General features: G+C 42.0%; 1 protein-coding gene across 13 annotated transcripts in view; it reads left to right on the forward strand.

The window, feature by feature from the left end:
- Positions 1 to 23,324, forward strand: part of NDEL1 (nudE neurodevelopment protein 1 like 1) — a 44,715-nt gene that overhangs the window by 11,816 nt on the left and 9,575 nt on the right. For 4 of the 13 annotated variants that reach the window (XR_014544241.1, XM_083597765.1, XM_083597767.1 and 1 more), the window contains exons 2-8: positions 14,208 to 14,305; positions 17,170 to 17,323; positions 18,242 to 18,390; positions 19,080 to 19,216; positions 20,757 to 20,930; positions 21,658 to 21,749; positions 22,306 to 22,457. Coding sequence is in view for 9 of the 13 variants with exons in the window: in XM_083597765.1 (XP_083453891.1) it covers positions 14,208 to 14,305; positions 17,170 to 17,323; positions 18,242 to 18,390; positions 19,080 to 19,216; positions 20,757 to 20,930; positions 21,658 to 21,749; positions 22,306 to 22,457 (956 nt within the window). In the remaining 4 variants the exon portion in view is untranslated. Of the gene's footprint in view, positions 1 to 3,310; positions 3,496 to 3,717; positions 4,328 to 4,721; positions 4,837 to 14,207; positions 14,306 to 17,169; positions 17,324 to 18,241; positions 18,391 to 19,079; positions 19,217 to 20,756; positions 20,931 to 21,657; positions 21,750 to 22,305; positions 23,182 to 23,324 lie in introns of those variants that run through there. The other 9 variants (XR_014544242.1, XM_083597769.1, XM_083597768.1 and 6 more) reach the window with 7 other exon arrangements.

Consider the following 23,324-nt stretch of genomic DNA (forward strand, 5'->3'; position numbering starts at 1 on the left):
GAGAGCTCAGAGTCCTCCACTGAGGCCAGCCTTGGACAACATGCAGTAGTACCTCAGGTTACAGACGCTTCAGGTTACAGACTCCACTAACCCAGAAATAGTATCTCTGCTTAAGAACTTTGCTTCAGGATGAGAACAGAAATTGCACGACATTAGCAGCAGGAGGCCCCATTAGCTAAAGTGGTACCTCAGGTTAAGAACAGTTTCAGGACCTCCAGAACGAATTCTTAACCCAAGGTACCACTGTATACGAAGTCCATAGCAAGCAAGGAAACCATCCAAGTCACTTCCAGTACCACATAAGGGGAAGCAGCTATTAGGGATAGTTTTTACATGAAAGCAAGGCGCCTGTAGTTCCTACTTCATTCTTCTCAGTCTTGCAGGAAAGGCTCTGGTTTGTCCTTTTAGGGGGACTGCAGTCTAAACAGCAGGTGCTCCAGATACTTTCATTTATTCAGTCTGAACCTTTGGTCTTGGTCTTTTCAGTAATAGTGGCCGCCATAGGACAGGAGTTAATGGATTGGGAAGCAGTAAGTAGTCTTCTTTAAAGGTCTGTCCTGAGTCCAGTGCTGTTAAGCACTAGGCACAATGCAGCCACAGTTAAGCAGTTATATAGTTTTGCCTCCTAGAATATCTTCAAAAAGGATATCGCAGAGCTGGAAAGATTTCAAAGAAGAGCAACCAAAATGATCGAGAAGCTGATGCAGCTCAGAGACGAAGGAAAAGTTACCACATATTAGACTTTTTAGTTTAGAAAAATGGGAAGTGGGGATATGATATATATATTACACACACCACACCACACCACACCACACCACACCACACCCTCTCTCCACCACAAAGTTTCCAAGCACAATTCAAAGTGTTGGTGCTGACCTTTAAAGCTCTAAACGGCCTCAGTTCTGTATACTTGAAGGAGCGTCTCCACCCCTATTGTTCAGCCCAGACACCGAGATCCAGCACCGAGGGCCTTCTGGTGGTTCCCTCATTGCGAGAAGTGAGGTTACAGGGAACCAGACAGAGGGCCTTCTTGGTAGTGGTGCCCACCCTGTGGAACGCCCTCCCTTCAGATGTGAAGGAAATAAGCAGCTATCTTATCTTTAAAAGACATCTGAAGGCAGCCCTGTTTAGGCAAGTTTTTAATATTTAATGCTGTATTGTTTTTAACACTCGATTGGAAGCCGCCCAGAGTGGCTGGGGAAACTCAGCCAGATGGGCGGGGTACAAATAAAAAAATATTATTATTATTATTATTATTATTATTATTATTATTATTATTATTAAATGGGGATTAGATAAATTAATGGGAGTACAAGGCTATCAACAGCTACTAGTGATGACGGCTATGTACCACCTACAGCACTAGAGGCAGCATTCCTCTGAATACCAGTTGCTTGGGGTCATGAGAGGGCGAGTGCTGTTGCACTCTGGGTCTGCGTACAGGCTTCCAAAAGGCACTTTGTTGGCCACTGTGAGGATAGATTTCACAGATGGGTCCTTGATCAGATCCAGAAGAGCTCTTCTTATGTTCCTTCCATCATATAATGCTACTTCAAATCATCAGAAATTAACAGGCACTAAAGCAGCATTTGCCTGTCTGGTGTTTTAGACATATTGGTGCACTGGGAGTGGCTTAAGTAAGGATGACTGCTGAATGCATTACCTAAGAACAATGGAGAGGCATAGCAGTAGAGTTTTGAGCAAGGGGCAGGATCAAGATCCAATACAGGAAAGCCAAAGAGGGGAAAGTTGGAATTGTCAAACATGTACCGGATCAATTTGGGCAATAAAAAAATGGATCTTGAGCAAAAGATGGATCCTGTCAATGCTGGGAACGATGTTCAAATTAGGGGAGCAGGGTGGTTCAGGGACCCTCAATGAAATCCACAAGCAAGCCATAGATCCTCCATGCCTAGTTCAATCAAATCACATCACCAGCAGTGATGTGATTTTAAAAACAGGAGCCAAGGGGATCAGTAAAAAAATTAAGGGAGTTTTACTCCCTCTGGCCTTTTTGTAATTCAAGCAGTGGCTGAGAATGGAGAGAAAAACAAGAGGTGGTGGACATCTCAGAACAGAGTTAAGGAAACGAAGAAAGAAAATTAAAAACACTAGTGATATGTCAGGCCACTTTCTGCCAGTCTCTTCTTCAAATTTAGCACACAATGTTTGCTATTTCTGTTTCTGAGACTATCTCAGGAAGATCTCAATACTGGCAGGCATATCTAGGAAGCAGATCTCAGCTAAGTCTCCTTCCTGTCCTCCTTCCTGTTTTAACTTCCTGTGAACAAGATAGAATGTCTCACACAGCTTAGCATGAACTACATCATCATCTTCCTGAAACACTAATGCTGTTCTGTTCAGAAAATGCCTCTTTTGTGTAGAAAGGGGCACTGGTAGAAGCGCTTCATCTTTAAGAAACCAGTTTCTTCCTACAAGGTTGGAAGTCCCAGGCTGTTTAGTAACATACATCTATGCATGCTCTCTAATAAAATATGTCTCACTGTGTTTTTCCCATGTAAATGTACATAATATTGCAGTTTATGGGTGGGATTCAACTAACCTTTTCCCTCAGAACAGACCTATTGAAATCAGTGGTCTAATCTTAGTCATGTTCATTAATTTAAATGAGCCTACTCTGAGTAAAGCTTAGTTAGATACCACCCTAAGGCTTTGTAAGTCAGAATCACACTTTGCATCACACCTGGAATCAAACAGGCAACCCGTGTAGATCTTCTAAGTACTGTACTAGTGATAGGTATTACTTCTTGGGTACTGCTATATGCATCCTATCTACCAGTGAAAGAAGCTAAGCATCACTTGAGCAAAAGGAAGAAAAAAATAGAACACACCCAACAACCCACTATTTATTATACAGTATTAACAATGTAAGACTTTTCTTTTCTTTTCTTTTTACATTGCTGGATAGGTATAGGGAAGAAATGGAACAAAATCCGTTCTGATTGGTCTTGGAAACCATGCAGGTAGGAAGAGATTGACCACACTGAATACTGTATTTGGAACACACAACTAGGTTGCAATCCTGCACACACTTACCTGGGTAATACGTGTCATTGGCATGTACGTATTTGGATTGCGCTACATGTGTGATCGCCAGTGGGTTGGTTTGTCGCAACAAAATCAGCAAAACCGCTACAGGAACATTAAAGTTTTAATTTTGCTTTTAGTATCACGCGCGAGTCTCAGAATAGGCACGGCGCGCGCTCGAGAAGGGCGTGACCATATCTATATGGCCCCGCCCCCTCTCCCGCGGCCTGCCGTTCAAGCTGGCTGGCTCCGCCCCCGAGCGGGGTTGTGCTTGTCTCGTGGCGGACCTCGCCTTCTGCTGTGACGTAGCCAAGGCGGTGGGTTGCCCGGATGAGGCAGGGTTCGGAGCTGTGTCAGCGACTGAGGCGATGCGGTGGCAGCAGCGGCGTCGGCAGTGGTAGGAGGAGAGCGCCGCTGGACGGTTGAGGAGCGCGAGGAGGAACAAGGGTGGGTCTAGAGGAGCAAGTGTGTGTGAGAAAGAGCGTGTGTTGTGTGCGAGGGTGGGTTGACTTTTTGAAGTGCGCGAGCGGGGCTGAGGTACCGCCGAAGCCGGGTGAGCCCCCCCCCCGTCCTCTCTCTCCCCCCCCCCACAACTGCTTCACTCCTTCGTCGCGAGCTCGTGCCGGATTGGTTGCGAAGCGACAACGGGGCAGATTCCGCCCCTGCCGGCCTTCTATTAGTCGGAAGGGGAGCCACGGCCGACTGTCACTGGCTTGAAGCCGTGTCATTCATCCATCAGGGAGCGGCGGGCGGACGGGCAGGCGGCCTCCCTCCTCACCCCCCCCCCCGAGGACTCGCTGCCCTCCTTTCCCTGCCACCGCTCAGTTAGGGGAGGAGGCGGTCGTTTGTCGCTCCTCTGTTGGTGGCGCCACCGCCGCCCGCCACGCTGTCGGCCAGCGCCGCCCTGTGACGCCTCGGCGCCCCGCCCGGAACCTGCCCTCCCTTGCCCTGGACCGTTAACGCCGAAGGGTTCCGGCTGCTGCTGCTGGCCTCGTGACTCACCTCACGGCCCGCCGCTGCCGCCGCCCGGTAGGCCCCGGCCTCAGATGAAGGCCTGCCTCCGGTTCTGCACCGCCGGCACCAACTACCTTTCGTGCCAGCCCAGCGCTTCGTAAGAAGCGGGCATCCTGTTGCAGCTTCTCAGGCCTCCATTTAAGTGCTCCAGGCTCCAGTCGGTTGAGCTTCGGCGTTTGGCCTGTGAGTGACTTCCAGCTCCTGGCCAACCCTGTGGCCGCCCTGGCTTTTCCTTTCTCTTCCTGCCTCTGGCAACCTTGGCCAGGTACCTCCCGCAGCTTTTGTTCCAGCTGATAAGGCTCTACGACAAGCAAGGCCCAAATCCCCGTGTGTGTAAAATCTTGGGCGGCTTGGATTCCTTCCAGTATTGAAGTCTGTTCCCAGGAGTGACTCAGGGCCGTCTCTTGCAAGGTCTTTTTTTGGGATCTTTGTGAATTTCCCAAGCGAGTAAACCCTGCTTTTAAATTAGGAGGAGGTGTCAAAGAGTTTATGACCTTCTTTCTGAGTCTTTGTGTGTTGTGATAGGAAAAAGATGACTGCCCCCTTTAAGGATTTGGCTTAACCCTTTAAGGTTAAGCTGGACATGCTGAGACACTTACTTGGTCACATGTCACACTGTATATATTAAATGCATATGTTTTTAATGTTTACATCCGAAGGCTGTCTAGGTGAGGTGAATAATGTCTTCCTCTGTTAATTCCCATTGGGCTCACTTCTTGTGTTGCACCTCATCCAGGGGAGGAAGCCTGCAGTAATTGGAAATGGACAGATAAGGTGAGGAAGGGTCAGGATTCAACTCCACTGCCTTGGGTCTCCTTTTACTCTGAAAATGAGATTATTATTATTTATGAAATTTTATATCACCCCTCACCTGTAGATTTCAGGGCAGTGCACATCATAAAAATACAAGACAAAGAACAAAAACAATATAAACCAGTAACCTCCCCGCCCCCACCCTCTTCTTACATGTGAATAGGGATGAGAACAAAAAATGAGGTTGCTTCCATTATATGCAACTGAAGTGAACTGAAAGCATATCTCCCCCTACTCCCCTTATTACTCTTGCCTCCATTTCCCTCCACTCCCTCTGCACCCTTCTCCTGTGTCAAATAGTTGATCACACTGGATATAGTCTGTCTTCTACATGTACACCAGTACTGTAATAATGATAATAGCAGATGTTTTATACAAACAACTCCTCCTTTGTTAATGTTGATTTTCACTGTAGAATCTATAACTACTAGCCTGCCAAATTGGGGAAAGGGAAAAGCTTAGGTGTTTTGCTGTCATATGGTTGCTAGGATACACAAATATACTGATGATGTCAGAGCAATAAGTTCCCATGAGTCACTGAAAATATTTTTCTTTTGCTTAGTGGAGGGAAGAGGCAGGTATGCTGCATTTTATTTTGGAGATAATCAAGTTGTTGGAAGGTGGCTATTCTAGATCAAAAGTAAACAACAACAACAAAAAACACCTACCCACCAAATCACGCAAAGCAAATCCTTATTATGGTTTTCTGCCCCAAAGAGCTGAAGGCTCTTTGTTTGAGACAGCTGCAGAGTAAAATCTTAGTTGCTGCTGTTCTTGTTGCTCCCTGACCCATCCGGTTTTTTTGCCCTTACTACGTATGTCTTAAACCATGTTCTGCAATCACAGAGGCAATTTTTGCATTGTTGGTATTAGACATATCTTACACTCAAATTTATGGTGATACAGCTGCTTTCATGGTATTGGCCCTTGCAGATTCATATGAGATGGGGTTCAGACTCTGGAAAGTAAAGCCTTCATTGAGAGTTCAGCTACTTCAGATAGGATAGGAGGTGAAAGCCTTTAGTTTATCTTTCACAATGTAGATAGATTTGATGTCAGAGTCTTGGCATGATGTCCCCAAAGAGGCTTTCCTGGCAACCACATTAACATCTTTTCAGCACCAGGCAAAGACCAAACTTTTCCTGCTTTTGAGGGTATATTTTAACTTGTTATTTCATTGGTCACTTTTTCTGGGGAACATACTGATGACAAGACATACTGATGTTTCTGAATTGTGCTGTAATATACTTAATGATTGCTTGTGTTACGTATTTTAAAATGTGTAACTTTGATGTTTTTATTTTGTCTTTTCATGGTTAGTCTACTTGACATTCTTCTGTAGGTGATGAATAAATGTTAATAATAAGTATGATTATTATAACTATTGGTGCAGATTTCTCAAATGCCTGGTGACCTCTTTGCCTAATGGTTCGTACTGTATGCTGAAAACATAACCCTTGATTTTTCTGGTTCCACCCAAACCTTGAAAGCCAGAGATTACATGGAACTCCAGTATAGCTTCAGTTAAAAGCCATGTGTGGTTACAGTATAGTTCAGTCCTAGGGCCCCATGAAGAAAGTGGACACATCCTGCAGGTTTTATCGGTAGGGAAATAGCCGGGCACCAGTAGGTTATGTTCTTTTGTGGGTTTATTGAGAGCTTGGAGGTTGAAAATGAATGTGGAGCAGTAGTGGATCATTGTTGCTTGGTCTTCTGTCAAGATGAAACATCATAATATAACATGGGCAAATATTCTATTGTGGAGGGTTCTTGTCAATTTGTCTTTATGATACATTATCTGCAACAATATATATTAGACTGAAATGTAGATATATGTCTTCAGCATTGCTTTTTGCAATGGACTTGGAGGTATCAAACTACTGCTGTTTAGGTGCCTGTAGGTGAAATTCCAAAATTCTTTCACCTCAAGCTTTCCTTTCTCACTGCAGGTGAAAATATGTGAACATGTATCTCTTATGTTGCAGGGGTGGGGTGCAGTCTTGCATGGGTGACATTGGAAGGAGAATGGTTAGCAGGGAAAGTGGTAAGAGCCCTCTCCTGCCTTTATTTATTATTGCTGCCTCCAGTTGCTACTTTTCATTTAAAAAAAAAAGTCAGGGGAAGTTTACATTGAACTATGTGTATGCAGTGTGGCTTCTGGCCACAGCGTGCCTTATTTAGGGCCTTATTTAGGATGACTTCTCTTTAAAAGTGTAGAGCTTTGTAATAAGTACTTGAGAGCGTCAGAGCTGCGCCCAGGAGGCTTGCTGCTTGGCAATAATAAGAGCAAAGGGGAGGGAGTGGCTGATTCACAACTGAGTTTAGAGAGAGTGAGACTCTGCAGCTCTGAGGACATGTGAACTCTGATTGCCTAAAATTGCATCATTTACAAAGTGCATGCTTTTCAGGTTAATGCTGGGACCAATACAAACTTTGATATGTGGCAACAGCAAACAAGCTTTTAAGGGAGAAATAAGTTGATGAAAGTTTCACTAGATTTAGATGTATCATGATCAGTTACTATTCCAAGGAAGGGAAAGGAGACCATGCAACTCAGCTATTGGTCTGGTGTATATAAAACTTGTATGTGCATCATTCTTTCATATTTGGGGCTTAGAAAGGTTAATAAGGTGTTATGAAAAAGAAAGTAAAACACAGCACAGTGCTCACGAACTAATCTGTGTTAAAGTACTATATTTGTGTATGCAGTATTGAGGTATTTCAGACTTTAGAATCAGTTTCTAGAGCTGATTCCAAATTAAAGTGCATTCTGTTTTCATTTCCTGCAAGGAAGTTGTTTGTGTGCTGTCTGTGACAAATATTGAGTTTATTTTGTTAATGCCATTTTAAGGATATATGCATTTTAGTAAACCAGTTCAGTGAGAGCATTTAACTGGTCTCAAAAACTAAAGTCTGGCACCATAATGCTGTGCTTCTAAATGTAGACTAATGACTATAGATTGATAGCCCCCCCCCCCACTCAGTGGTTCTCTGACGTTCTTGTATCTAAGTTTAGGAACTGGAAATAAATGTGCATTTGAGGCTATTGCAATTGAGGTAGTTTTTGTCTGAGTAATGTACTTGCCAGAGGAACACTAAATAAGCCCCCCCCCCCCCCCCGTAAAATGGCAGGGAAAGATTGAATGAATGTTATACTTTTTTTTTTTTGAAATAATTTTAATTTGATTTTACAAATGTAGAGTTATAACAATACAAATTACATATCCATATTTAGATATTTCCCTGAATCTCTGGACTTCCCACCTTCCCCTCCATGGGTCCTATTGAATGAATGCTATCCTTAATTTTGATAAACCTTCTCAGAAGAACTTAGGTCATCGTATAAAGAATCATGTTAAGTTTCCCCTATCACACCACACATTTGCTTTCCTTGTTCTTACAGATGGCTTTTAAAAAATTATAAATGCAGAACTCTCTTTGGGTAATTCACAGTAAGCCATGGTTACTAGTTCACACTGAATGCAGAAATTGCTTTTGATTCCAAGTAGAAGTACAAACCATCACCTTTGGCTAAGTGTTATGGTTCATACTCACTTGTAGCAATCACTCATCCAATGGCTGTCCTGATAGCAGAATCTTGTTCAGAGCAACAGCCAAATCCATTGAGTGACTTGCACATTCAAAATATATTGCTTATTTGCTACCTTTATTGTACTTTGTGGCAGTTAAGCTATGCCACATTACCACTTCCACAACTAACATGTTGGCTCTCACCCAATGTCCAAACCGAGCATCAAGTTTTGCTTTGCTCCAAACAGCAGCTTCTTTGGAGAAAAATACATCTCAGTCCCCTGTTCTGTTGAGCCAAGGATTATAGCTTGTTGCTGCTGCTCATTAGTAGGGAGAAGTAAAGTGAGAATGACCTCTGCATCCATGGTAAGCCATAACCATAGCTTACCATGTACATCTAAATGCAACTGCAGTGTAGATTCTCTTTACAGTTCTTATTTGCCATCATATAGTCTTGAGAGGTGTTGCTTTTATTTGAACAGGTACAAAAAGGAAATGAACAGGCGAACTGTTCTGAACCCTGATTTGCCCTGGTTCTATACATGTGCCACACACTTTATTTTGCTGCTCTGCCCCCATGGGTGGATATAGTTTTGTTCTCTTCTTTTGGTACTCTACAACTTCATTCATCATTTTTTTTGTAAGCTTACTGGGCAGCTGGTATCAGTGAAGAGGTGATCAGAGGCTGCAGTTTGTAAATTCTTCCTTTCCTTGATGAAACTGGTTGTTTTTAGTAGTACTGAGACCTTTCATTGAGGAATCATCATGTGACCTTACTAGTCTCTGTAGATTCCAGAGCAGCATCTGATAAACACAGGTTTCAGGAAATGCTGACATCCTCTCCCAGCCAGTTGCCAGAAGCATATGATTCAGTGTGCTGAAGTGAGTTAGATCTTATGATAATGCTAAAACACACTTCTGAGGAAGATAAATAATTGTTTGCTTGAGTAATCGCCACTTAAAATGTGAATTTGGTATTTGTCCCCCCTCATAAATTTATGACTGCTTCCTACATGCTTTTTAAAATGTGCAGTGAAGTGAACATGAAGTGACCTCAAAACATGTGTCTTTGGGATGTGATCAGAGAGGAGTCTTAGAGATGTATCTGGCAGAATTCAAGCTTGTCTGCTGTCCATTTGTCTCATACTTGTGCTCTAATCTTACACATCACAAAGATGTGTGTCTGTGCCATTTTCTAGTTGCTTTCCTACATAGATTGTAAGAATGCAATTAAGGAATAATACTGTGGATAACATTTTTTAGAACATTGTACTTAGTGGTACATATGCACACAAGCTTATTTTTCAGTTTGAACCTCTGCTTTGCAAATCCTTTTTCTTTTTTGAAGGCAACACAGAAGCTGTGGCAGTGCCTCTGGATGATGGGTTTTATTCCTAATTCTGTTCAGACGCTATGCTGGGCCAACTGGCAATCCCCCCTCCAACTGCTCCCCACACTTTCCCCAGATTAGTGTTAAGTATAATTAAGCATTTCCAGTGTAACCATAGTTACCACTAGACATACGTTGCCTTTAATTTGGAAATTGAAACCACGATTAGCCCTTAAATCAGAGATTGAAATTAGCTAGCCATAGTTAGCAGTCATAGTAGGTTCACATATTGTGTGGGGGTTATGTTCCAGGGGCTGCATGTAAAGCTGTAGAAGAGTTCTTTTGGGATGCTCTCAAGCTGCTAATTACTTGATTGGAGTACAGTAGAGACTTTCTTTAATATTAGGTGTATGGCTCACATTCAGTGTTCGAAACTGCTATTGTTCTAGGTGCATTTTGCGACAGGGAATTTCATTAGTGTGAGCAGTTTCTGAAGATTTCAGATTAGAGCTGCAGAGTGGAGGGGGAGAAGAGAGTTATCTGTTGAGGACTCCCCATTCTTGAAGACTTTTTTGCATTCTTAGTGCACATTTACATTTTATTTCCTTTCCTTTCCATTAATTGGCCAAACAGAGTTTACAAATCAAATATACAGTGGTACCTCGGGTTACATACGCTTCAGGTTACATACTCTTCAGGTTACAGACTCCGCTAACCCAGAATTAGTACCTCGGGTTAAGAACTTTGCTTCAGGATGAGAACAGAAATCGTGCTCCGGCGGTGCGGCAGCAGCAGGAGGCCCCATTAGCTAAAGTGGTGTTTCAGGTTAAGAACAGTTTCAGGTTAAGAACGGACCTCCAGAACGAATTAAGTACGTAACCAGAGGTACAACTGTACTCGCATTAGACTTTGCAAAATGTCAGTCAATGCTGTTGGAGGATTTGACTTCATGCTTCATAAACTACCTGTTCTAAGGACCATAGCCTGCTTTTGAAGTCTCTTCATCTGCTTAGTTTTTCACTTCCTCCATACTTCTGTGGTGTTTTTGCTTAGGACTGATTTGCGAAGAGGCTGCCTGGAAACTTGCAAGCAAAGATGTACTACATTTGAAATCGCTTCTCCACAATGGTTGCCAATTATCATCTTTGTGGAAATTGTGCTATCCATGTTATTAGGCCTAAGCCACAACATAATCAGCTTGTAACAGACTGTATTTTTCCAGACCTGTTGAGTTTCATTTCTGAGAGGCCTCTGAGAGCAAACTACTGTTGCACTACTTCAGTCATGCTTGTTCGAAGCGTCTCATGTTGCCATTTTGGTGCTTTAAATTTAAACTGTAAATCCAAGTGAAGTCCTTGGAAGAAGTCATTTGAAAACAGCACACTATTGGGTGGAAGAACCCACAAATAGTTCATTCCTGGAATGGTGCAGACTGTTTTAAATAGTACCTTGGCACAAACACCATTGATGTTACCACACTGAGAAGGCAGAGTCTGCCAAGTCCCAAAATGCCACTTAGCAATTTGATCTGTTCCTTGAGTCACTTATTGCAATGATGTCTGTTTACATGCTAGGATTCTTTGTCCCAGTTCAGGGAGACTATACTGGATCAGGTGCATTGGTTATGATCCAGTGCAGTTGTGTGATTGGAATGGGGGTAACAGAATGTAAGAAATGATAGGTCAGCATTTATATTCTAGATGGACACAAAAAAGTCAAGGTAATAATAATTAAATAATAAATTACTAATAAAAAGGTAACCCATAAGTTGAAACAATATCATAGCCCAGTGACCAAAATATTCATCTCCATGACCTCCAATCTGTTGTCCATTGGACTATGATACTGTTTTTATAAAATTACCATTTAAAAGTTGTCCTGTACAGTGGTACCTCGGGTTACATACGCTTCAGGTTACAGACTCCACTAACCCAGAAATTGTGCTTCAGGTTAAGAACTTTCCTTCAGGATGAGAACAGAAATCGTGCTCCGGCGGTGCAGCAGCAGCAGGAGGCCCCATTAGCTAAAGTGGTGCTTCAGGTTAAGAACAGTTTCAGGTTAAGTACGGACCTCTGGAACGAATTAAGTACTTAACCCGAGGTACCACTGTATATGGAGTAGATTTATATTTAACTTATAAGTCACCTTGACTTTTTTGTATCTATAAAGTATTGGGCAGGAAATACATTTACCTTGTTCTTGATTACTCAGTGTTTATATTTCTCCACTATCATTATTCATGATACTTTTCTCAAAGTACTGGCCTCAGATGATGCTGCTATTTAAGAACTGTAGTTCGGAACTGTTACATTTTTTTCTTTGTCATGTTTTGTACAGTAAGATGAAGTAGAATACTATGTGTGTGCTTTGAATGTTCAGGTCAGAAATGTGGGTCACAGAAATGTGGGATGCGCCAGTTTGTTTCCCTGGAGGGAGAAATGGCTATTGATGCTTGTCAGAATTCAGCAGTATTCTTTGGTTAACAGCATTAGAATCTATATACATGCGGAGGATGAAAAGCTATCGTGAATGCAGTTCATTCCTTCCTGTGTGGCACCTCAAAAGCCTTCTTTGTAGTTGAGTGGCTGCAACATTGACTCAGATGCTAGCAGTGATCATCTGTTGAAGTAATGGGGGCTTTAACAGTCCTCTGGAAGGAAGCAGCTGACTAAATTTTAATTGTATTATTATTATTTTATTTTTCAAACTTTCGTGGGAATATGATTTAAGGGCAGTAAAAAATTATATATAATGAGTCCTATTGGCCTTTAAAAAAAAGAGCTTGCTTTTGATATCTAAATTTATTGGTAATCTTAATGTATATTTATTGTAACTTGCTAAGAGGTTTTGATCAAGTGCTATATAAATCCTGTTAAATAAGAAAAATAAAACAGGAGGAACAAATGCTGCTTGGAATCGTGCACTACAGAGGGCTAAACTAGATGTGTTATGAGAGATTGCCTATGTTTAACATTTTAAAATGCTTCAGTGATCTGGAGTGGGTCATAGCACTAGGGGGAGTGCTGACCAGGGCTCTTTGCAAGGAGCTTGCAAAAAATGCTTCTGCATTCTTTGCAGGTCGCTTCAAGGATTGACTGTGGAGTTCCCCATGAGGAAATCAATAGCACAGTCTTTTTGTTTAATGTATTTTTTATTAAAGATTTCTTGGTTTATAAAAGTATGTGCAATGCCTTTTTCCAAGTTGCATTTTCTACAGATCAGTTTCATTTGTTGAGACATTACTGTTATATTAGGAAGAAAAGGGGGGGAAGAGGTGGAGGGGGCCATGGTGGGTGGGGGTGGGATCGGGTGGCGATGTTTCTATTTTACTTAATATATGTGTGGGGTTTTGTATGAGCGTCACTTGTGCAAGTTCTCTGCTAGAAATCAATAGCACAGTTGATACCAGGAAGCTTGAACTGAGCACCTCTCAGCACAACCAGGAGTCTACTTTAAGGTTGTGCACTGGCAACCATGTTTCCACCTGCCCTCAGCTGATGTCACATACCATGTCAGATTTGGAACAAGTTTTGTGTAGTATAAGGGAGATAGCAGGCTAAATTGGGACCCATGCTGGGCCTAATTGGGTCACAGTCTGGAGATTCCCCATACCTCTATAGTAGAGCTTCTAGCCTCCATCAGCTATAGTGCTTTGTCTATGCCTTCAATGTACTCTTGAAGTGCTACCCTATGTTTTTGTTGGCATGTCAAAGCAGTTCATTATCTTTGTGCTTCTGAACAGATAATGTTGTAGAGCCACTCTGCCAATTTCTTTTCATTATTCAGGTGCTAAAGAAAGGGCAGTTTGAAACCTTTCGGCCTCTCACTGTCTGTAGGGCAGGAACAAACCTTTGCTCGGCTTAAATGGCTGACCAGACTTTACTTCTATGATTTTATTCAGTGGGTGATAGATGTGTTAGTTCCAGTAATTACAGGTCTTACCACCTGGCTGAAAAGCCAATGCCTGCCTTAAAATGTGATCATTTGCATATTCCTTAGCTGGATTTGTTCCAACTCCGTTAACCCTTCTTTGAATAGCATGGTACATTTTGGGTGTGTTTTTATTTTGTTTTCCCAAAACATTTAAAGTGGTATTCAATTTAAATGCAACAATGCATCTTCAGAGAACTCTTGGTGGCCTGGTTCAACCCAGACTTAAGGTAAAGGTAAAGGGACCCCTGACCATTAGGTCCAGTCGTGACCGACTCTGGGGTTGCGGCGCTCATCTCGCTTTATTGGCCGAGGGAGCCGGCGTACAGCTTCTGGGTCATGTGGCCAGCATGACCCAGACTTAAAACATTTTAATTGCTGATAAAAAAATATGCCAATCACCTATACTCATTTCTTTTGAGATAAATAGAAGGTGAGGTATAGTTCTACTTGTTGCTTTGGAATGCTGAGAGTCCTGGGGCTTGTCTGAAACCAGTAGGCCATATCAGGAGCTTCCTGTTAAACACTCTGGATTTTGCAGGTGACCATGATCATGGACTGTGAAGAAATCCCTGAGTTCTCATGTCCAGAGGAAGAAACTGCATACTGGAAGGAGTTATCTTTGAAATATAAACAAAGGTATGGTTCTAGTAGTAGTTTACTGAGTTTCATTTCTAGGTAGTTAATGCATTGAAGACAGAAGTGCCTGGCGTGCTCTGGTCCATGGGGTCACGAAGAGTCGGACACGACTAAACGACTAAACAACAACAATGCATTTAAATTGCTTTCTTTGAGGTAACCTTTTAAATGTCTGTCGCAGCAGTAAGAAGCAAGTGGTTGGAAGCCACGTGTCTTCAGCAAAGCTGTGAGCTATGTGCTTTGGGATGCAGGAATAGAATTTCTTTGTCAGTAGTGGCCTTGCACTGTTTGAAATCTGCCTTTGCAAACAATGGGGTCCTTTATCATCTCAAGAATGCTGCTGATTGCTGCCCTTGGCAGATTGTCTCATGCTTCACTGTGGGGTTAAACTGTATATCTTTAAAAGTTCTAGTTTTACTGAAGTTTAGTTTAGGTACAGTGCAGCCTAATTTTGGTAAATAAGGTTGTTCTGAGATTATAGGAGCTTCTGACTCCCTCTAGTGATTAGGATGCTGTTTAAGCCTCTGATTCTTGTATATTGCAATGATAGCAGCCCAGCACATGCGTGATCTGAATGAATTCAGTTTCCTGCCTGAATACTGGTATGGAATGAAAGACAAAGACAGCCATTATGGGCTACCAGACCCCCCCCCCCCCGAGATTAGATAGATAGTAGATTCATTGTTCTGACTTGGTGGGTAATTTTTGTATAGTCTTGTAGTCTTGTTAGCTTCTTCTTGCCTAGATCAGTATGGTTTGAAAAATAAAAGGGGGGGGGGAAGTGATGTTGGCTTCCTAAACAAGGTGTGTGGTGTGAGTTTTTAAGGAGTTAACACAGGGATGGGTAGAAACTACTCTATTGGGAAATTTGCGGGGGATTGGTAGTGGTTTTCAATTTTTATTTTTTTAGCAATAGCAAAAAGGATTCAACAGCACCCTCAGATTATTAGTGCCTTGCTTATTCATCACTTTTAAGAGTCTCCAAGTGACTTACAGTTTTTTATCTAAAGGCACTCATCCAGTAATATTGTAAAAAAGTTGAAGCCTATTCTACCCAAATAAAATATTAACACCACAAACAGGCCAGAAAACATACTACAGTATTATCCCAATTAATCAAAAGCCTGGGCAAATAGGAATGTCTTAGCCTGGTGTCTGAAAGCTGACAGTGATGGTGCTAGGTTTTTATAGGGAGAGGATTCCACAAATGGATAGCAACCCTTGAAAAAGCCCATTCTCAAGTTGTCACCCTCTATACCTCCCTCTGAAGAGGCACACAGAGAGGGGCCTCTGAAAATCCCTGGGTTTGGGTAAGTTCATACAAGGAGAAGTGGTCCCTAAAGTATTGCGGGTTCTGAGCAGCATAAGGCTCTATAGGTCAAAACCCACACTTTGAATTGCACTCAGAAACTAACTGTTAGCCAATGTAGTCAGGCCAGATTGGTGTTACTATGTTCAGACCATCTGATCCCAGTCAAGTTAACAATCTAGCTAGTCAATTTTGCACTGGCTGCAGTTTACAAATACCTTTCAGTGGTTACCCAGATGTGGGCACAGGAGCTAGGCCAGTGGTTGCAAGCTTTTTTGGAGCAGTGTGCAGTTTTTGATTTTTGAGAGTGCTGTGGGCACCCTGCATAAATGGCATGGCATAATCCAAAATTAGAGTACATTCATGATTAAGCTTTCCCCATATTTATATTTCCATACTAGAAACAGCTTAACCTGTTGTATTTCAGCTTGTCATATAGATGTTAAAGGCATATATTAGCAAACTACTTGGATGCTATTGTAGTTAAGTGGTAAATAAATTGTTTAAATAAAATAAATACAAACCCTGATTTTCCACAGTGTCAACCCTAAACCAAAGCCTACGCTGCTTCATTAAACTTGAAGAGACTTCTGAGTAAACATGTAGACCATTGTATAGTAAATTAACTATACAGTGAATTGTGAATGAGTGCAGGAGACATGCCTAAGCCTCTTTGAAAAGCCTTCACTTTTGCCTTTTGCAGGGACAGGATTCTTTAACATCCAGCCACACTTACTGTAGTAATATTTTTAGAAAATAACTTATAGGGAGAGCCAGTTTGGTGTAGTGGTTATGAGCAGTGGACTTGTAATCTGGTGAACCGGGTTCTTGCCTCCGTTCCCCCACATGCACCTGCTGGGTGACCTTGGGCTAGTCACACTTCTTTGAAGTCTCTCAGCCTCACTCACCTCACAGAGTGTTTGTTGTGGGGGAGGAAGGGAAAGGAGATTGTTAGCTGTTTTGAGACTCCTTAGGGTAGTGGTAAAGCGGGATATCAAATCCAAACTCCTCCTCCTTCTCCACCTAATTTCAGGTGAATTCACCACAGGAAAGATGGATTCTGGTTGTTAGGGGAAAAGGAAGGGCAAATTACAAATATTCCACTGGTTGGAGAGTAAGTTAGATGCAAGAGAAGTGCACTAAAGGGGAGGGGGAAACAGCAGCTCTCTGGGGCCCCAGGGATTTCTACTGCTTGGTGTCCAAATAACTTGTTTATTAATCTCTTTATTAACTTTAAACAGTATAGCATCACAAGAGACACAGTATTTTAAAAGAGCATGTGTCTCAAGTGACACAAAGAATTCTATTGTTTGGAAGACTGTTTTTTTCTTTCTATGGGGATGCACATAGTGTGCAGCAATTCTTTCAGTAGGCTTTCAGCAAGAATCGTGGTTAACCTCCACACAATAATCCTTCACATAATGCAGCAGTAAATACTTTTGGTCCTTTTGAGGTTCAGTGGGAAGAAGTAGTTAAGAGCTTGCTAATACCATATTGACAGGATGGAGGCATGGTTGGAGTAATGCCTCACTCATCATCACCATTCTTCTTACAGTTTCCAGGAGGCCCGTGACGAGCTGGCAGAATTTCAGGAGGGCAGCAGAGAACTGGAAGCAGAGTTGGAGGCTCAACTGGTACAGGCTGAACAGAGGAACCGGGACTTGCAAGCAGACAACCAAAGATTAAAGCAAGAAGTGGAAACTTTAAAGGTACAGCTGCATCTGTTGGTGGAGGCAAATCTGGAATAGGAAATTATCGTTGCATTTATAGCTCACTTCATTATCAAGACATTGCTCTAAAGCTACACTTAGGTTTCAAGGCCAGTTAATTGTGGCCTATCCTTTCTCTTATTTTTATAGTCTCTTAGCCCACCAGATTTTCAAAAGTCACTGGAAAGTGAGCAGCCTAACAAGCCTTGGAGCTTAAAACTAGTGCTCAATGTCTATTAAAGGGCTTTTAAGAGTGAACATTGGTGTATTCTAATGCCTTTTACATGTGAAAGGACTGCTTGGTGCTATGAGTATACTATAGGAAGAGAAGATGTTTTGGCAGAATCCTATCTGAAAGGTGTATGCATTGCTGTTGGCAGCACTCTGGTTGCAAAGCTATAAGAGTTTGGTTGCAGTTCAAAGACACAGTGAACTGCCATACTGCCTTGACATGCTTCTGGAGAATTGCATTCTCTCCCATAAACCTAAAGATACTGTAACTTGGATCTTCTGTACTAAGAGTACTTGGTTACTTACAACCATCTAGTATAATGAAAAAGCATGCTTGCTTTGTGGTCTTAGATGAGGGCTTGAGCATACTGTATCCACTACACCCCTTAAGACGAGCTGTCCCTATCAATATGAGTCTCTTAGCTGAGGGGCTCTTTTGTAGCTACACATCTCATATGTGAATTTGCTTTTCAGAAATGTGGTAGGCATTGAGGAGTAAAAGAGAAGAAAATTGGTCAAGTCCTGCTGGGTGTGACTTGGTCTGCTTATATAGGCTAGGTAGTCTGTAAATGTATCTGCAAATATGAATGTGAGTTTGAGGAAGTAGCACAGGGGATAGCAGGAATGCTTCTAAATCACTTTGTTAATTTCAAAGCAGCAGAATACTTAATACTCTTGTGCTTTCAGGAGAAGCTTGAGCACCAGTATTCACAAAGCTACAAGCAAGTGTCTTTGTTGGAGGATGACTTGAGTCAGACCCGGGCAATTAAAGACCAGCTGCATAAATATGTGAGAGAGCTAGAGCAATCCAATGATGACCTTGAGCGTGCTAAGAGGTAAGGGTCATGGTGTTGGGTGGTAGTCTGTTCCCTTCCTGAGACAGATACTTCCTTATATTGCCTTGCTGCTCAGGTTTTTGTTTCAGTAGCTTCCAAAGAACCTTGTATGCTATAAATAGTGAATTGATACTGATGCAGTTGTGTAACTAAAACATCTACAGTGCTTATCATATGTCCAAAACCTCTTTCATGTGGTAGCCTTTTGGGTTAGCAAAAAATATGATTGAATTTTGAAGCATTAATGTAAAACACGCAATGACTATAATTTCCATTTATACAACAAATTGTTTTGCACTGTCCCCATAAAAATATATATGTATGTGTGTAGTGTTTGTGCCTGGTTGGACTGATTCTCTCCAGAATGATAAATTAGCATTCAGAATGTGCTGTGAGGAAAGTGGTCAGTGATTTCTGCTACATCTACAGCCCACAGCATCAGGTTGGCACCAAGTGTGCCCAAAAAATTATTTTATTTTATTTATAGTTAAGTATATATATCATGAATAGGAGCCGCAAACGCCTTTAAAATGAAATCCTGCTCTCAGGGATTTAGGGCATCCTTGCAAATAAATTCAGAAAGTTACCGACCACAACCTAACCATGACTTATAATACGATAGTTTTAGAAGTGACTGTTGAATGTGCACTGAAGAGCTGTATCCTCTGTTTTTCTCTGTGTGTCTCTAGGGCCACAATTGTTTCCTTGGAAGACTTTGAACAAAGACTGAATCAGGCCATTGAGAGAAATGCCTTTTTGGAAAGCGAGTTAGATGACAAGGAATCTCTGCTAGTTTCTGTACAAAGGCTGAAGGATGAAGCAAGAGGTATTGCTAAATTAATGCTTAGTTAATGAAGATGGAATCTGGTTGTGAAGGAATAAATAGGAACTTTTAGAATGAACCGTGGGTACAAATGTAAGCCAAATCGTAATATATTGTCATATCGTGAAGTTTAGCTGGCGATATATTACGATGTTGGAAAGCAGGTATTGCCTAGCCATAGGTTCATAGAAACAGTAAAAGGGCTTTGAACTACTACTGGTTTCCAAGCACCAAACAGCCAGGTGGGTGCCTGGAAAGTTCACACAAGGTATTTTGAGAGATGTGTGGGGTTGCCTACCTATCAATCATGTGATGTCATAATGATGTCATGTCATATTTGGCTTACAAGGCTGATCCTGATAAGGATTTGACCTGCGGAGGCAAATATGTTTCCCAGCCATGCTTTATGTAGTGGCTACCATATTTCAGAACATGAATCAACGATCTATTGGACATCAGCAGACCAGATTTGATGAGGAAATACATATTAAGTAGCTTTGAAACCCATCTGTACTTATGTAATCTCCTTTGGAAATCCCTGACTTATGGAACATTTTTCGGAATAGGCTTCAGCAGTACATAGATAAAGGCATGTCTGGCACCTTCAACATTCTTTCTGCGGCACCCCTGTGAGGCTCAGGAGCCCAGTTATGTCACCCCTTGCCTGCAGAGCTGGCAGCCACTCACCGTTTTTCAAACACGCTCCCTTGTAGAGTGTTCCCTTAGCCTCCTCTCCTTGGGAGTCGTTTGGGCAGCCGCTGCTGCCGCCCCTGGTCTCTTGAGTTGCTCTCCTGCCACAAAGAGAGGTGCCTCTTCACACTGCCCCACAAGGTCCTGGGACTTGTCTGTCCATTCCCAACATCAAGGGCTGGTGGACTGGCTGACAGGGCTCCTTTGCCTGCTTGCTTGGTTGATTTGAGGCAGCCTCAGCTCCTGGCAACCAGTACCTGGCAAGACGCTAAGAAGACCTTGCTGTGCCATTCTGCACAGACCTCTTGTCTCTCCCTGTTGTAGTGTGCTGCCTGCACTTACAATTTGGTAAAATAAAATAAGAGTGTGTATATTTTATAGACTTGGGTTCTTTTGACGTTTCAACAAAAAGTGTCTTTTCCACAATGGAAGTGTGAGGTGCTATTCAAAATATGAATATGCTGTGTCAGCCAAGCAGATGCTTGATAGCTAAGGAGTACATTCATAAAAGCTAGTGGGAGGAGGGAGGTGAATTTACCTGATGGGCAGTTTGCCTTTGCTTAAGGGTTATTAGTAATGCTACTTCTGTGTAACTTGCATTGATAGACAATGGAAATTGTTCATTATTGACTTCAAGCTTTAGTTCAAAGGAAGTCTTGTCCAAGTTAGGCTTTGAGATCAAGTCATTCAGCTCCAGCCAACGTTCTGTTTGTGTCTCTTTCGGTCTTCACAACCTACTCAGAGATGGTAGCAATCCCCAGAGAAATGAGTACAACAGAAGTTGGAGGGTAAGGTGGATGTGTTCTCTGTGTTATGGGACACATCTGCAATATATTCTTCTTCAAACTTACAGATTTAAGACAAGAATTAGCAGTACGGGAAAGGCAACAGGAAGTGACCAGGAAGTCAGCTCCTAGTTCCCCAACCTTGGACTGTGAGAAGATGGATTCAGCTGTCCAAGCATCACTCTCACTGCCAGCAACACCTGTTGGGAAAAGCTGTGAGAACAGCTTTCCCTCTCCAAAAGGTAGAACACAAAACACATGTTATGCTTTGAATGTTCTACTGTTTACATTGTGTATGAATGTAGAACTTGCACAGTTCTTGCACAGCTGTAGTAATGTAGAAATAGTGGGCCAGTCTCAGAGTAGAAATTAAAGAACAAATTTTGAGCCATATAAAGCAACAAAGATTTATTTGTGTATTAATTAAGACTTAATTTTTTCCACCTGGCCTGTGAGGGTATGACCCTGACTGACTCCAGCTACAAAAGCTGAGGCTGCTGAAAGAATCTTGAGTGGGCTTTTTGTGGTGTGTATGCGTTGCTGCTGTTGCTGGGGGTTTTTTTGTATCTTATTTATGTGGAAATCGTTCAGTTTGGTTGTATACTTTTTGATGTTTTGTTTCTTTTTTAGGACTACTTTTGTTACATTTTTATAAGCTGCCTTCAGCATGTTTTTAACTTTGTAAAGGTGGCATACAAATAAAATGGTTGATTATTTTTCCATTGCTTCTTGTTTTCGTTATAAAGTCCTATCCCATATAATGGCAATGTAGATATTTGAAGATTGTGAGATAAGGTTTTAGGGAACTCACTGAGATAGTTGGTCTTCATAAATACGTGTAGTGGTGATATTTTCCCAGAGAGCAACTGTTCTTGGGGCCAGGGAACATGAGTAGGGATGCTCTTCATTTTCCTTTTTTGTTGCTATGTACATCCATGTGACTAGTCTGTTGTCTTTTTCCATCTGCAGCTCTTCCCAACGGTTTTGGTACCAGTCCCCTTACTCCCTCTGCCAGAATATCTGCGCTCAATATTGTAGGTGATCTCCTAAGGAAAGTTGGGGTAAGAGCGTTTCTTTACTATGCATGACTTATTTATTCTCTCTTTCAGAGTTCCAGACTATGTTTAAAGCAGCCTAGGACTTTTCATTGATACTGTTGCATACTGATTCTGTCACACTCTTTGTTATGAGATGGACTGTAAACAAGGATGCTAAGTGAAACAAATGTATTGTTAATAGCATTGTGAATGGAGGTATCTGCTTCAAGATGTTTGAGCCAACTCTCTCTCTCTCTCTCTCTCTCTCTCTGTGTGTGTGTGTGTGTGTGTGTGAGAGAGAGAGAGAGAGAGAGAGAGAGAGAGTTGGAATTAGTTCTCTGAAGAATTCTGGCCTGTCCTGCATTTGGGAATCCATGTTCTATTCAAGAGCAGACTTTTCAAATCAGCTTCTCTTACTAAGAATGTGACATAAGTAGAATCAGAAGATTGTTTGACTGCTCTGAGTCATTGCTCCATCTTATATTTTGTTGAATCTGCTGATGTTGATTCTATTTCTCCTATTCCCTCATTAAGGCAAATTACTTTAAATAAAAAGCTCTGTTATCTACTTCTTTCTCAGGCCTTGGAATCGAAATTAGCTGCTTGTAGAAACTTTGCGAAGGACCAGGCATCGCGGAAATCTTACATTTCAGGGAACATAAACAGCAGCATGATAAACAGCAATGGCATGAAGTTCTGTCATTCAGGACACACGACATTCTATGACAAAGCGTAAGTTCTCGTTGTGCTCAATGTTTCAGGGATGTAGTTTGTATGCTAATAGACAAAAGCTTCCAACCTTTGGCCTATGGACATATTTCCTGTGGATATAGGGTGCAACTTAAGGAAGCCCATCATCTACAGGCCTCTTGTTAAGCCAGAGAACAGGATACCTTGACCCTCTGAGGATGCGAATCTGAGCTTTCATGTTCTCCAATTTGGCACCTAAGCTGTAGCACTAGGAAGCTGGCTTGGCAACCTTCAAGAAATTGTAGTGGGCCCTTTAGAGTGTTCTGTACAGTTGGGGAAAGGTGTTAATAGCAAATTGTGGAACATCACTCAAAATAAGCAAGGCATCATGAGGTCAGATTTGTTTGGCTTACTGTGACACTTCATGCTTTGGTTTCTTCCCAATATTTAAGTGAAGCTTGTTAAGTAAGAAACAACCTAGCCTTCATATGCCATCAGTGAAACTCAGGAGTATTCCATCATGGCTACCACGTATGTCTAACAGAATGTTGGTTAGTAATGGTGGTGAGCTGAACTCCCACCCTCATATTTGTTGGACCATTTGTCCCCTTGGGAAAATGAATATGTTTTCAATTAGATTTCAAGATGGACAGAAGAAAATTTTGTGGGCAGTGGTGGGCTTGGACTCACTTTACTTCTTAGAATGAGGAGGCAGAGGGTTTAGGGTCAACAGGACCTTTTTTCCCTGAGTGTTAACTGTCATGCCGTTGTGTATGTGCTGATTTAGGTAAGATCATGAAGGGTAAGGGTTGGGTTAACTCACCCATTCCTGCACAAAGTTGTCCTGATCAAATTTTTTATTTTTTAAACTATAGGGCAGTGGTGGGAAATAGAATTTGGCTGGTAAGC

The sequence above is a fragment of the Podarcis filfolensis genome, assembly GCF_964270895.1.
Source record: "Podarcis filfolensis genome assembly, chromosome: 2".
Classification (NCBI taxonomy): Eukaryota; Metazoa; Chordata; class Lepidosauria; order Squamata; family Lacertidae; genus Podarcis; species Podarcis filfolensis.